The sequence below is a fragment of the Salmo trutta genome, chromosome 4 (assembly GCF_901001165.1).
Source record: "Salmo trutta chromosome 4, fSalTru1.1, whole genome shotgun sequence".
NCBI classification, from domain to species: Eukaryota; Metazoa; Chordata; class Actinopteri; order Salmoniformes; family Salmonidae; genus Salmo; species Salmo trutta.
Window position 1 is genome coordinate 48,552,388 of NC_042960.1, and position 15,220 is coordinate 48,567,607.

At 43.0% G+C, this 15,220-nt stretch overlaps 1 protein-coding gene across 7 annotated transcripts in view; it reads right to left on the reverse strand.

The window, feature by feature from the left end:
- Positions 1-1,682: 1,682 nt before the first annotated feature.
- Positions 1,683-15,220, reverse strand: part of LOC115192502 (ELAV-like protein 4) — a 92,694-nt gene continuing 79,156 nt past the window's right edge. For all 7 annotated transcript variants that reach the window (XM_029751093.1, XM_029751092.1, XM_029751091.1 and 4 more), the window contains one exon: positions 1,683-5,630. In XM_029751093.1, coding sequence (XP_029606953.1) covers positions 5,303-5,630 — 328 coding nt within the window. In that variant the 3' untranslated portion in view covers positions 1,683-5,302. The remainder of the gene's footprint in view (positions 5,631-15,220) is intronic.

The following is a 15,220-nucleotide window of genomic DNA, read 5'->3' on the forward strand; positions in this document are numbered from 1 at the left end:
CCTTGAGATAGAAGCTGTTTTTCAGTCTCTCGGTCCCCGCTTTGATGCACCTGTACTGACCTCGCCTTCTGGATGATAGTGGGGTGAACAGGCAGTGGCTCGGGTGGTTGTTGTCCTTGATGATCTTTTTGGCCTTCCTGTGACATTGGGTGGTGTAGGGCAGGTAGTTTGCCCCCGGTGATGCGTTGTGCATCTGATGTGATTCGTCAAAAGACAAATTAGGGGAAAAAATAACAGAATTGTGCTGCATGTCTAAATGCAGCCATACTGTTTCATGGTACTGTAGGAAAGAATAATAGCCAAATGACAAAAAAAGAGAGAGAATCCAGCATGTGCGCTGCCTGGTGGTGTGGGGCTTTAGCAGAGGCCTGAAGCTGAGAACAAAACACAGTGGAGTCCTGCCGTCTGTCTCTAAACAAACAAGCAGTATTGGGCACGCAGTGCTCTTGCCAGCCACCTCCACCATGCCGCCACGCAGCCCGAAGACGTCTGCTGCCTGGGGAGGTGACAGAGGGGCGAGGACAGGGGTGCAGCCACACTGCCATATGGATTTAGATTTGGGGGACAAAAAACTAATGTCAAAACTTGTCTCCTACTGAGGCAGCTTCATGCTTTCCTTTAGTAGCTTTGCTCTCTATCTCACCAGAGCAGGATGCTGACATTCTCACGACGTAACAAATGTGAAAATGGCGTGTGAAAATGGCGCCAGAAGAAATGGCAGCAGTTTTACGGGCGCCCAACCAATTGTGCTATTATGTGTTTTTTTGTGTTATTTGTACATAATGTTTCTGCAACTGTATCTTACGGAAAAAAATAGCTTCTGGATATCAGGACAGCGATCACTCACCTCGGATTAGACTAAGGATATTTTCTTCAACAAGCAGGGCGAACAGGACATTCTCCAATCACCCGACAAGGCCAACATCCCAGTTATTTGCAAGAGGAAGCGACGCAGGTACAGATGACGCAGAGCGGGATGCCTCGTAAAAATCCGCAGAAGACGAGTGGGAAAAATGCCCCTCTAGATTTCACTGCAAGTAGGCTGTTTTGGTATAATATGGCTGAATAGGCTTGTTCAAATTTACATTATTGTTTCATTAGTTAACTAAGTTACTGACTGACTAGGCTAATTCTTATTCATGTTTTTGGTGTTGTTGCATTTCCAATGAAGAGAGTGTCACAGGCATCAGAATGTGTAGACCAAGGTGCAGCGTGTATAGTGCTCATTTTTAAACTTTTAATGAAGACACTTGAACCAAAACAATAAAACGACCGACAACAGTTCCGTAAGGTACACACTGACAAAACGGAAAACAACTACCCACAAAACCCAAAGGTAAAACAGGCTGCCTAAGTATGGTTCCTAATCAGAGACAACGATAGACAGCTGCCTCTGGTTAGGAACCATACTCGGCCCAACACAAAGAAATACAAAAACATAGAATGCAAACATAGAATGCCCACCCACCTATCACACCCTGGCCTAGCTAAAAGGAGAAAACACAGCTCTCCTAGGTCAGAGCGTGACAGTACCCCCCCCCCCCAAAGGTGCGGACTCCCGGCCGCAAACCTGAACCTATTGGGGAGGGTCCGGGTGGGCATCTATAATTGGCGGTGGCTCTGGTTCGGGGCGTAGCAATTGATAATGTAAGAACGCCATTTACGAGAAGAAACAACAAAGCTCTTCAACACCTCATTTTATTGTCCCAACATTCAAAAGTACAAATAATTCAAACACAACAGTTTTATGAGAAAAAAAAAAAAACATTTACAGCAAGATTTTTATTTTGTTTCCAGTTTCAGAAATTACCTAAACTAGCAAGGATAACATGAAGTCATTCATCGCAGTAATTGGATTAAGAATACTAAGAATAACAGCAATAATAATAATAATAACAATAATCAATAATCGATAATTGATAAGTGATAGCATAAGTAAGAGAGACCAGTAAGGCCCTGTGAACTTTTTTCTTATTTTTTGTCTTTAAAGATAGTTAATAGATTTTCAGATAGTAAACAAACACATTTTAGGAGAAAATGAAAAATGACAAGAGCCTTGTTCCTCTCGTTACCTTCCCTCCTACACTACTGGCTGTTGATTTCCTATTGGCAGGCTGCCACTATAAGGCGCTACAGGGGATGGTGTGAGCCATAGGGGTTGGACATAGACCGAGGTGACACAGCCCCATGTTTCAAACACCCTTACAAACACACACATACACACACACACACACAAACGTTTTCACAAACACACTCACGCATGAACACACAGACGCACAAGAGGGTCTAGACAGAACACAGGCACACATCATAAGAGTTCAAAAGACATAGGAAATATGTTCACACATCAGAACGACATTCTACTGGGGTTGTTGCATAATTCAAGCTCCCAACAGCTCTGGAGCATGAAAAGGGGTCCGTTGGTGTTCTGAGGTCAGAACCGTATAGTGGTTGGATGATGTCAGATGGGCTGCGTAAGACGTGGTTATGAGAGAGTATGAATATGCATGTCAAAGTGTTTATAATTTCCCTACACCTCATGTTTTCTGGCTCAACAAAATCCAATTCAGTACTTCTGGAACCATTCCCTAACTTTACCTTTCAAAATATATATAATATTATAGTATATAAAATATAGAATGGGTACAATCCATGAAATACCTTCAGTCTTTTTAAATTGCAACAACTGCCATAAGTACAGTTAGTGTGCAATGTTCAAGATCTCTTTAAAGAGATGTTCTTATGTAACTTTCAAACATGACGATTCTCTAAAAATAAGTTTGACTCTTAGGTGAGTTGACTGATTACTCAAGTGCAATGAATGACCCTCAAATACAATGGACATTTATTTGCTCATCAAATTCATGTGCCCGAGTCTCCAAAATTGGATGTTATAAAATGTTTGAAAACTGAAAACTATGCTTCAGACCCACATTTTTGCATAAAGTTTCATCACAAAGCGGTAGTGTGGAGGGAGGGTGCGGAGTGGCTTTAAAACGACACAAACTTATCACAGGTTATATTGAACCAGAACAACTGTTATAACATTCTATTAAGACTAAACTGTATTGAAAAAGATTTAAAGATTTTGTTTAACAAGACAAGAAAAAAGCAATAGCAAATTTAACTATCAACTAGGTTATGCATAGCGAGTAACTGTTTCTAGTAATAAGGGAAGAGCGTCACCAACCCTCTTGACATTTTTTTTAGTTTTCAACTTTTGGATTTTTTATATTGTAATTTTGATATATCGGTACAAAGCACAAACGTACTAAAAGTTCTCAGTGCAGTGGACTAACGGAAGAGCCTCTCCCCTAGTCGCTTGGTTCCCTTTTGCTCAGAAACGTCCTCCCTCCCTGTACCAGAATCACGTAAATACACAGACCGAACAAATAAATACCAAAATAAATAAATTATTAATATAAATAAATAGTTGAAGCAATGAAACAATCAATAAATAATGAATAAATACGTTATTTTATAAGCTTTTGTTCAATTTCTTTTGCCGCGGTAGTTAACAAAAATGTAATCCAAAACGTTTTTTTCCCCACAAGCGACATGACAACATATTAAACAGGATTCCTCACGAGTTTTCTAAATAACTGAACCATCACTTCATAAAGTTGTTATATGAAAAAGACAAGCTAAAACAAAAAACAGTGACAACTCATATAGATATAGATATTGTAAAACAAATGTAGACTATATATTATCTATTTGTACACAACAAATAAAGACACCGTTGTAATAGATCCTTTGAGGAAACAAATATCTAGACTAACATAACTAGCTAATTATTAGAGAATTTTGACAATGCTTCACTCTCAGCAAGTAACCTGAAAGTCAGCAAGCCAAAGAAAACTCTTTAAGTGATTCTTACATGGCCCAAAGTCCGTCATCTGGTTTTTCAGCAAGGAATAATCTAACCAGATGGGGGCCAACAATAAAAATAAAAAAGAACAGCAGCTCAATTCAATGTCAGCATCAAAGTATTTTTTTCCTCTAAACAACACATAGAACAACAAACTTGGATATTTAAGATACGTGAATCATGTAATATAGCACCTACTGTTGATCGCTAAAGGACGTTCTTTTCAAATTCCACAAAATGATAGCAAAGAAATCAATAGATAATGTAGGTTTTCTAAATGGATAGATGTGTATATAGTCATTACTGATATCCCATAGACTGACAAAAAGAAAACAAGTGGACAATGCTTCTTGCTTTGGGCTCCGGACTGTGAGGATGGTTAGGCCTTGAAAGACCTCTTTCCCTTCCCTTTTGGGTATCGCTGTTGAATAATTACGCACTATGAAAAATTACGAAGATCACCTGCCTCAATTTGCATCCCTTGACAAAACCTTCCATCTACAAAATCATCGCCAATCAATTTCTCCTAAAAACAAACAACCTTTGATCCTAAAAAGTACCACTGCAGAACGAACAAGACAAGGTGGCGCACATCCCTCCCCCCACCCTCTAATTAGCCAGTCAAAATATTTTTCTATTTTTTCAAATCCAGATTCTTGTAAAAATTCTTCAATAATTCTTATTTTAATTATCATATTATAAAAATAGATTTTCTTCTCTTTATTTTTTATTTTTCTAAATGCATTTTCAAGCAAAGAGATTCTCTCTTTGGCAATAGTGTTTTTTAAATCACTTAATGTGTCACCAGGAAAGCTAACCCATCCCCTCCCTCTCCCGATCTCCCAAACCCCAGTGAGGAAAGACATGTTTTGTTTGCAATACAAAACATTTTTTTTTTTTAATAATTTTTTCTGCATCAGAGAAAACAGGATTGTGTAATCCCTTAGAATTTATAGGGGTTTTTAATATACACAAAAAATGAATGAATGGTCACCAATTTAAAAAAGAGCCCCCTCTCTTCTTCTGTCAGGGAGGCATAATTCTAACGACAGTGGATCCGGATTTAAAAAAGAAAGAAATCCTGAATCAAGACCAAGAAAGTTCAATCTAAAAAGGATATTCTCTTCTTTGAAATAAGGGGACTGGTTTTGCTACTGTTTACATAGAAGAGAAAATCATTTAACAATCACAAGAACAGAAAGGATATACAACAGGAATCCTGTATTATCACAGGGATTCCCAAATCATGGATATTTTTATCTTTCATTTTGTAATACTTAGGCAACATTGGCTTATAGGTCCAAAGCTATATTATAAGCCGTTTCTAGTTCTTTTTTGTTTGTTTGTTTGCTGTGTTCCTGTTGGAGAGTTGCTGTGTTGGGCGACTATAAGGGTGATGGTGGTGACAGGGGATTTGGAGTGAGGAGGGGTTCAGGACTTGTGGGTCTTATTGGTCTTGAACGAGACTTGCAAGACGCGGTCGCCCAACCGATACCCATTGAGACTGGCGATGGCCATAGCCGCCTCATCGTAGTTCGTCATGGTGACGAAGCCGAAGCCCTTGCACTTGTTGGTGTTGAAGTCGCGGATGACCTTGACATTGTTGACTGCTCCGAAGGGCCCGAACAGCTGCCACAGGACGCTCTCGTCAGAGTCTGGAGACAGGTTGTAGACAAAGATGCACCAGCCAGTGCCTGTGTGGCCAGGGATGTTCATGCCCACCAGGCTAGTCATGCTGTCAATGGTGATGGGAGAAAACCTGCACCACAAGATAGACAGGGAGAGAGATAGGGAGGGAGATAAAGAGCACAATGTTAAGTGAAACAAATGTCAAATTGAGAGAAATAGGAAACCCACTGCGTGTGCATGGATTTACAAGCTCTGAGCTTGTAGGACAAGCAATTTCCCTATACACTCAAGTTCCCCTCCAAGTCTCCAAAGTGAAACCAAACTCTGGAATCCCAAGCATCTACTGTATTGGTTTTAAGGCTTTATAACTAGCTCCAACCAGCCCTCAGTACATACAGTACCAACCAAACAGCTCTAGCATTCCTATCCATCCAACATGGATTATTACCAGTGCTACCCAGTGCACAATGCACTATGGGTATGTCTGTCTGTGTACAGTATCCTCCTGCTAGACTATCTCCCTCTATCGCTCCTCGCTATTGACTGAGCGGCTTCTTCTCAAGGCTGACTGCTCTGTGGGGGCCTGCTGGGAAATATCTCCAGCAGCAGCATACGAGGGAGGGAGGCACAAGGGAAGCTTTTCTCCTTCTGTTTCCCCAAGTGCCTCTATTGGGAACTAAATTGCAGGAACTTGCTGAATTAAAACATTTTTAAATTCATCAGATATTGAGTATGCAACCAAGTAAATCTGCTCTTATTCGCCCTGTAATCTTCTCCCTTTTTGCAATACAGAGATTTGAATGCTCAGTTGACTTCACTTACTGCCTTTCCGCTTAAAGGAAATTGCCACTTTAAATAAAAGGTAAATTGGATAAAAGGTTCATTTCTTATGCCACCTCTGTAGGAATGACTATAAGCATTATTGGGTATGCTTTAATTGAGATTTCCGCTTTACTGCAGCTGTCTCAGAGAAGCCTCCTCCTTATTCAGGAAGGAGAAAACTAAATGGAAAATGGAAGCCCTTTACAGCCCAGTACCAGTAGCAATACGAACAAAGTGTATTCCATCCACCAACACTGCAGTCATATGTTTTGGGGTGGATGAGGATGACAGTGATCATAGTCTTATATCGGCAAGAATCAGTACTACATGAGCTTTAACATCTTTGCCATCACAATATTCTTTTTGGTTATTGTTTGTGTCTCATTATAGTCACTCTATCTACTGGGCTCCCGAGTGGCGCAGCGGTCTAAGGCACTGCATCTCAGTGCTTGAGGTGTCACTACAGACACCCTAGTTCAATTCCAGGCTGTATCACAACTGGCTGTGATTGGGAGCCCCATAGGGTGGTGCACAATTGGCCCAGTGTTGTCTGGGTTTGGCTGGTGTAGGCTGTCATTATCTTGTAAATAAGAATTTGTTCTTAACTGCCTAGTTAAATAAACGTAAAATAATATATAGATTTTAAAATACATCACCCTGTGTCAAATGAATATTTTTAACAGCAAGTCTTCCATTCACTAGAGGTTTTATAACATACAGTTATGAATATAACTACTGTCCCCTGAAGGAGGGAACGAGGTATAACATACTATGGGCAGTCAACAACCCATAATACTCACCTGAAAACTGAAATCATGCCCAACTGGCCAATGGATGCCAAGCAAGCCCTCAAAAGCCCCGCCTTCCTGGCTATAATAGCGGGGCCCGCATTAATTTCCTCAATTCAGTAATGCTCTTTAGCGAGCCCAAACCCCATGATGGCGCGATGCCAAAATACAGTACCAGTCAAAAGTTTGGACACATCTACTCATTCCAGGGGTTTTCTTTATTTTTACTATTTTTTTAAACTATTTTTACATTGTAGAATAATAGTGAAGAGTCACTGATGCTTTACCCTGGTCTCCTGAAACATATTGTGGTTTGCATGTCATATTACAGGGTATAGAGACAAAAACCGTACCTGTACCATTACACTGGGACCACTTGGTATCAGGACGTTTTCCTGTTGGTGTAGTGTCTACACTGCCAGTAAAAGGAGTCACATTGCTACTAGGGAACGATATTGCTGGTGGTAACGTCACTCTTGTGTTAGAAGTAGTAGACAATCCAGAAATCAAAACTGCAGATGATAAATTGGTTTAAGCATTTCAACGTTTTCCCTGCTTGTGTGTTAACGAGGGCACGATCTCGCAAGCTGGGAGATGTGGGGAATTTGCCTAGTTCAATTTTTGAGAATGTTGATGTAGAAGACAATGCACCGAGTATTCCTTCTGCAAGGCCGACAGTTTTTACCCCCGTAAAAACTAAGGCAGGGGAAAGTGAAATCGCGCCCCAATTACATGACATTCTTTTGTCTGTCACCCCCGGGAAGGTAATTGAATGTCAAAAAGGAGACACCAGTCTTTGCAAGTGTTTTGCTTCGGTAATTTCCACTGAGGAAGCTAAAACTAAGGAGACTGCCTACTTTATGGAAGTAGAAGTTTTGATGCGTAAATGGGCAGCTCATGACACCGTTAGTGACTGGAGTGAAGTGTGTCAAGTGGTTGTTCCTACACCGTTCCGACAGCAGATGCTCTCACTCGCCCGTGACCAGGTGTGGTCCGGATATTTGGGGATCACGAAGACTTATAACCGAGTCCTTCGACATTTTTTCTGGCCAGGTTTGAAGTCTGACGTGGTCCAATTTTGTAAAACATGTCATGTATGTCAACTCACTGGGAAAGCGATTCAAACAGTTCCTCGTGCGCCGCTCTGCCTGATTCCTGTGGTGGGGGAACTGTTTGAACGAGTGATAATCGATTGTGTAGGCCCGTTGCCGAAAACCAGGTCAGGTAACCAGTTCTTACTAACAATAATGTGCAGTGCTACTCGATACCCAAAGGCTATCCCTCTCTGTACTATAACGGCTAAGACTGTGGTGAAGGCACTAGTGAAGTTCTTCCCTATGTTTGGACTCCCTAAAGTAATCCAAACTGATCAGGGAACCAACTTTATGTCATAACTGTTCTCAAATGTGTTAAAGACACTGTGTATTTCCCATCAGGTCTCCAGTCCGTATCATCCGGAGAGTCAAGGGGCCCTCGAATGCTGGCATTAGACACTAAAGTCGATGCTACGCAAGTATTGCATGAATACCAGTACCGATTGGGATGAGGGCGTGCCCTTTGTCCTATTTGCTATCAGGGAAACAATACAAGAGTCCTTAGGGTTAAGCCCTGCCCCATAGGTTCCGCAAAAGGTTTTTAAGGAGCATATCCTATCTCCTACACCCAGTAGCACCCCTAAAAATGTGTTGGATTATGTCAGTAAGATGCGGGAGAGACTGCACGCCGCATGTGCGTTAGCCCAATAGTCTCTTTCCTTGTCTCAAAAGCGCATGAAATGACACCAGGGGATCAAGTCTTAGTTTTGTTCCCAATCCCTGGCTCATCTCTGTTGGCACGTTTTTCTGGGCCATATCTTGTGGAAAAGAAACTACGTGACACCAATTATGTGATAGACTCCAGATCGTAGGTGTTCTTCCCAGACAGCTCCTCAGGTAAGCAGGTCCAGCCCGCCGTCTCCAGTGTGGCTGCGGTGGTGCTGAAGCCTGGCTGGGACCTAGAACAGGATAAGGAGGACGGGTTGGAGTTACGCCATACGTTACAGCAGTGTGAACGCTTATGTAATTTGGAGATGCTGAAAAAGTTACCCTATCAAATGGAACATTTGGATAACGATCAAACTAATGATGTTATCCTATTGATAAATAGTTTTCTCAATGTGTTTCAGGACGTTCCAAGTTGCACGTCCATCTTGGAACATGACGTGGATGTGGGGAATGCTGCTCCTATACGTCAACATCCGTACCGGGTTAATGCGAAGAAAAGGGAGGTAATGAAAAGTGAGGTAGCTTATTTATTACAGAATGCCATGGCAAAACCCAGTAACAGCTCCTGGAGTTCCCCGTGCATTCTTGTTCCTAAGCCTGACGGTACGTTGCGCTTATGTACGAACTATCGTCGAGTAAATGCCGTTACAAAGTCTGATTCTTTTCCTCTACCTCACTTAGATGACTGCATTGATAGAATTGGCTCTGCTGCTTACGTTAGTAAATTAGATTTGCTAAAAGGTTATTGGCAGGTGCCTCTGACCTCTCGAGCTTCTGACATCTCGGCTTTCGTTACACCTGATAACTTCGTACAATACACTGTGATGCCCTTTGGAATGTGTAATGCACCTGCTACTTTTCAGCTCCTAGTTAACATTGTGTTCGCGGATGTGCCAAATTGTACTGCTTACCGTGACGATGTGGTGATTCATTTGTCTACTTGGTCTGATCATCTCGCCACCTTGAAAAGTGTGTTTCTGCGGTTGGAGAATGCTTCTTTAACCCTCAATTTGGCCAAGTGTGAGTTTGGGAAGGTTACTGTGACTTACTTAGGGAAGCAGGTGGGATGAGGTGAAGTGCGCCCAGTAACTGGCAAACTGGAAACAATTGTTGCTTTTCCTGCTCCCATGACTCGCCGCCAGTTGCGCAGATTCCTGGGGATGGTAGGGTACTATCGTACGTTCTGTAAGAATTTTCCGACGGTAGTAGCTCCCGTTACATCTCTGCTTAGTCCCAAAGAACCATATAAGTGGTCCCAGGACTGTAACTATGCTTTTGAGTCTGCCAAAGCGCTACTTTGTAGTGCCCCAGTGCTTGCTGACCCCAACTTTGACAAACCTTATAAGTTGGACGTAGACGCTAGTATAGTGGGGGTTGGTGTGGTTCTCTTGCAGGAAGATGAAGAGGGAATAGATCGGCCCGTCAGTTTCTTCTCCCGTAAGTTCAACTCGTGTCAGTCAAGGTACTCCACTATTGAACAAGAGACGCTGGCTTTATTGCTAGCCTTTCAGTTCTTTGAGGTTTATGTGGGCTCCAGTGCCTTGCCTGTACTGGTCTTCACGGACCATAATCCTTTGGTGTTTTTTAAGCAATCAGAACCGCCGATGTACAATCAGAACCGCCGACTTATGCGTGGGCTCTGATTGTACAAGGATACAATGTAAAGATTCACTATGTGAAGGGTTCGGCGAATGTGGTTGCCCGACACTCTATCACGGGTTTAGTAACTGGGGATGCGTGTTGGGTTTTGTTATTGCAAACTGTAAGTTTGCAGGTTTTGGGGTGGGCGTGTTACGTTCCCCAGTTTCTGTGTTGTTGTGGGTTTGTATGTATGTGTATGTATATCAGGAAATGGCTTCCTGGATTCCGCCAAGAAGCTGATTGGTCGGCCCCATTGCAGATTGGAGCTGACCCCGCCCTCTCGTCAGGGGATACAGCTGTCTGCAATTACAGACTCCTTCTCCAGCTGTATAAAAGCCTGTGTTTTTGCTCAGAGAGAGCTTCTTGGTATGTCCTGTGTTGGCTGTTGCTCAGATAGAGCTTCTTGGATGGTTGGTTGTTGCTCAGAGACAGGTTTTGTCTACTTCTGAGGTATGTGGGTGTCAATAGGATGCAGTGTTTATTATTATTGAAATTGTTTGTATTATTCTGTTTCATTTGTTCCCGGGGGGGAAGGCACCTTGGGAGTGTTTAGGCAAGAGGCCTGTGGGCATACTTATACCCGTCATATGTACTCTGTTTATGCACACTAGGTAAGACCGGGCGGACCATCCCCTGTATTTTGGTTAGTGCGCCAGGTGGTGCTAGTTAGGTAAGTTGTGGGTAGGTAGGAGATGGGGCTTTTTAACTTTAACTTTCTTTGCTTTGGTTCCGTCCAACCCCTTTTTCCCAAAATTACCGTGTGAAGGAATAAATTCCCTGTTAACGGTAAAATTCTCTGTCTCAGTCATCCTTGCCCGCACCTACAGTCACATACCTCTTTCACTCCACGGGGAGTTGAGTGTAGCAGGGTGTTGCGTTTCCTCCTCCAAGAGGCGTGCGTAACACTGAGCAACAGGAAATGCACACTGCTCCATAAGAGCAGATAACGGCCGAAGAGAGAGACCACGTCCCCACTGCCTGCTGATGTACGCCAGCGCCATCCTGATGTCCAACTTTACCAACACATGTTGTCCCTCCAACATAGGAAGGAAATGCCTCAGCAATAGCAAAACAGTCAGTAGCTCTTGTTAATTGATATGCAGCGCCCTTTGCGCTGTTGACCAAATCCCTATTTCTAAGTAGCCCACACACAGCCCTCCCCATCCCAGTAAGGATGTGTCTGTCTGTCATGATCACCCTGCGGGACACTACCCAGCCCATGAGAACCCCCTGCAAACAGTAGTCATGGGTGACAGTAGTCACAATGTCCTTAGGCACAACGGGAATACCTTGAGAAATCGATGTGGCGAGATGTGTCCAGACACATAGCAATCACCCAGTTCTGAAACAGACACATGAACAGAAGTCCCAGAGGCACCAAAGCTATCACAGAGGCCATCAGACCCAATAACCACAGGCACAAGCGAAAAGGCACAGAGTTCACCAGCTGAAACTGTGCCAGACAGAGCCGGAATGCGATCCTCTTCTGTTGGGACAAAAACTTTTCTTGTTATCCACTATGAACCCCAGAGACTGAATATGGGAAACCAGTTTGGCAGTGTGGAGCTTCACCTATTCCCTCGACTCCACTACGATCAGCCAATCGTCCAGATAGGCCAATACTCTGATCCCCAGGCACCACAAGGGCTCAGAGTATTGGTGCGGGGTGATAGGGAGAGCACGAAAGGCAGGACCAGAAACTCTTAGGCTACACCCTCGAAATGAAACATCAGAAACGTTCTGTGGAGAGGATGTATAGCCACATGAAAATACGCATCCCTCAGATCTATGGACGTGAACCAATCGCAGGGACGCTCCAACTGCAAAGTTTGAGCATTTTAAACCTTGTCCAGGATGGGATGCCATGTTGCATTGCTCTTGGGAACTAAAAAGTACCGGCTGTACCAACCACTCTGTACTTCTGACACAGGGACCACCCGAAAAGCCTGCTTTTGAACAAGGTCCTAGCGCCTCAAGACAGGCTCTAGGACTTTGGGGACCATTGACGTAATGACGCCACGAAAAGGAGGAGGATGCAAAGCATTGTGACCACATTCAAAGACTGGGCTGCCACACCCTCAGCCTGGTGCACTTTGTCCGCTGAGAACTGGCACTGTTAATTCGGAAGCATGTGCTAGGATTAGCCTCATTGTTAGCCTCTGGAGCTAAGTAACTCGCCAGCTTTCAATCCATCGGTGGTGTTCAAATGAGCCCCGCCTCCTCCATACACTCTACATTCCTTAACTCACCATAACTTGGTAGCACCAGTCTGGCTGAATGAGGGTAATCCCAGGTTGACTTTAGCTCATCGGCAAAATCTTTAAACAGGGGTAAGTGTGACAGGTTAAAGGAAATACTAATAGCCTGTTATACATTAAAAAGTATTAGTAAGTTCATAGTATGTGAGGATCTTAAAACATCTAAGGTTAAAAAGATAATGCATTCTGTATTAGTTGATAGAGATTGATAACATTCATATAATTGTGTTAAAGTTAAAATCCATCAAGTGTACAAAAGGTAAGAATTGTAAAAGGAATGTGTAAACGTTATATTGATTACTTTATTTTGTGGTGCCTAATTTAAGGGGAAAAGTGTTAATCTGTGATCTACTAAATGCTCTTTAATCCATGAGTCTGAGACCGATTGCTCTGGTCTCCACTCAAGTTCGCGGGGAAATCGCGGTCTTTTCCTCATTACAGTAAAAGTTCTCGTTGAGGAAACAATACCGTATCACTCTCGTGATTATTTCTCCCCTTTTTCAGGTACGATATTGATGATAAAACTGAGTCATTTAAATGTAATAATTCGCTAACATGTCAAGAGTGTTTAAGGTGTGTTTTAGTAACATATTGAGGAAGTTGAGTTAAGTTTGCAGAGTAATATGAGCCCTGCTCGGTTGCAGCTAAGGCTAGCTTCGTACTGAGAGTAGCTGCCATATTATGTCGATCGTGAATGAACATGTGCGTTGCTAATAAGATATGTTGTGGTGTTATTTGTGTAAGGGTTTTTCAAACACTTGATTGACTAGATAAATTAAGTTATGGTTTACTGAGTTAAAGCTTTGTGCTTGACAGTTACATTGAAATGAGTGTATGTTTCAGTGAATTACAGAGTATACTGTTGTGACTTGAATAAGCCTTGTACCCTACAACACTAGATCTTTCCTGTAGATCTGTTGTTTTGTAAAATGTGTTACTTGTGTAAAATGTGTTACTTTGGTAAAATGATTACAGTAAAAGTTCTCGTTGAGGAAACAATACCGTATCACTCTCGTGATTATTTCTCCCCTTTTTCAGGGGCGTAACATTTTTGGAGGCTCCGCTGAGATTGCTGCTCAGATGTCCAGTTTCCACATCCTGGTGGCTGAATTCCGAGCCAGCTAAATCTCCACATAACAACTCAGGCAGGCTGCAGTGAGGAAAGTGTTGCTGTTCGAGGAGAGCTGGAAGTTGGTGGTTAAGTACGTGTCAGCTGAGGCCATTGATCGACCATCAGAGACAGTAAGGACCATCTAATTCAGAGTCAACTCCTGCACAGTAAAAGTTCCTCCTGTTCTGTCAACATGACGACCGCCTTGGAAGAACTACAGGAAGAGGTAGTAGGAGAATTGCGCACCCTGACTAAAGACAAGTTACTAGAGATATGTGATTTCCTTGACATCTCAGGTGAACAGAGAAGAGATGTTCAAGACAAATCCCGCATATCATTGATGACTCACATTATGATGTTCCTTGAAAGAGAGGAAGCTGCAGAGTTAGAAGATGGCGGCATGTCGGAATTGTTGCTACTTAAAGACAAAATGACAGAGATGATCAGTGGTTTAGATAACAAAACAGGGCAAACTGACCATGATATTGAAACAGCCGGAACATATCACAGAATAGAGGAACTGAGAACTGCAACCCCACAACAAGGGGTGGGAACTGAGCAGATTACTGCAGCCAAAGCCAGTGATTCTCTGCGTCAGCCCCAACCCCATGCTAATCTTCAGGTGAGCGTGCCGCTCTCACCCAGTGCACAGCCCAGCTCATACTGGCGCAAAGAGTTTAACATTTCTGGTCAGATAGGTGAACCGGGCCAGAAAGATAAACTGATTTTTTCCAGCCTTGCCCATCAGATCGAGAATGGACTTAACAGAGGCTATCCTGAGGTAGAAATAGTAGACGCAGTAGTCAGGGCTATTTCTCCAGGCTCACAGCTACGCAGCTACTTGGAAGGTAAACCCCAGCTAACTCTTACCACACTTAGATGTATCCTGCGTTCCCACTTCCAAGAGAAGAGTGCAACAGAGCTTTACAAACAGCTAGCTTCAGAAGCACAGCATAGCAAGGAGACCCCTCAAAGCTTCCTGATGCGCGTCTTAGATTTGAGGCAGAAAGTACTGTTTGCATCCCAGGAGTCAGAATCAGGGCTTAAGTATGACCCTGCTCTAGTCCAGCGCATGTGTTTACACACAGTCCTTACAGGTCTCCAGAGTGACAGTATCAGGATAGACATGCAGCCTCTCCTGCTAGATAGCGAAACACCAGATGAGGTTTTGCTAGAGAAGCTTAACATTGCTTGTGCTAATGAGATAGAAAGACGAAACAAAAGGCGGTTTAATTCTCCACAGCCTGCTACAACGGTAAGTGTAGTCCAGTTAGAAGATACGCCATCTGCAAAGTGTCCTGTGAAGGAAGCCAAAGCTAAGATACCCGCAGAACTGT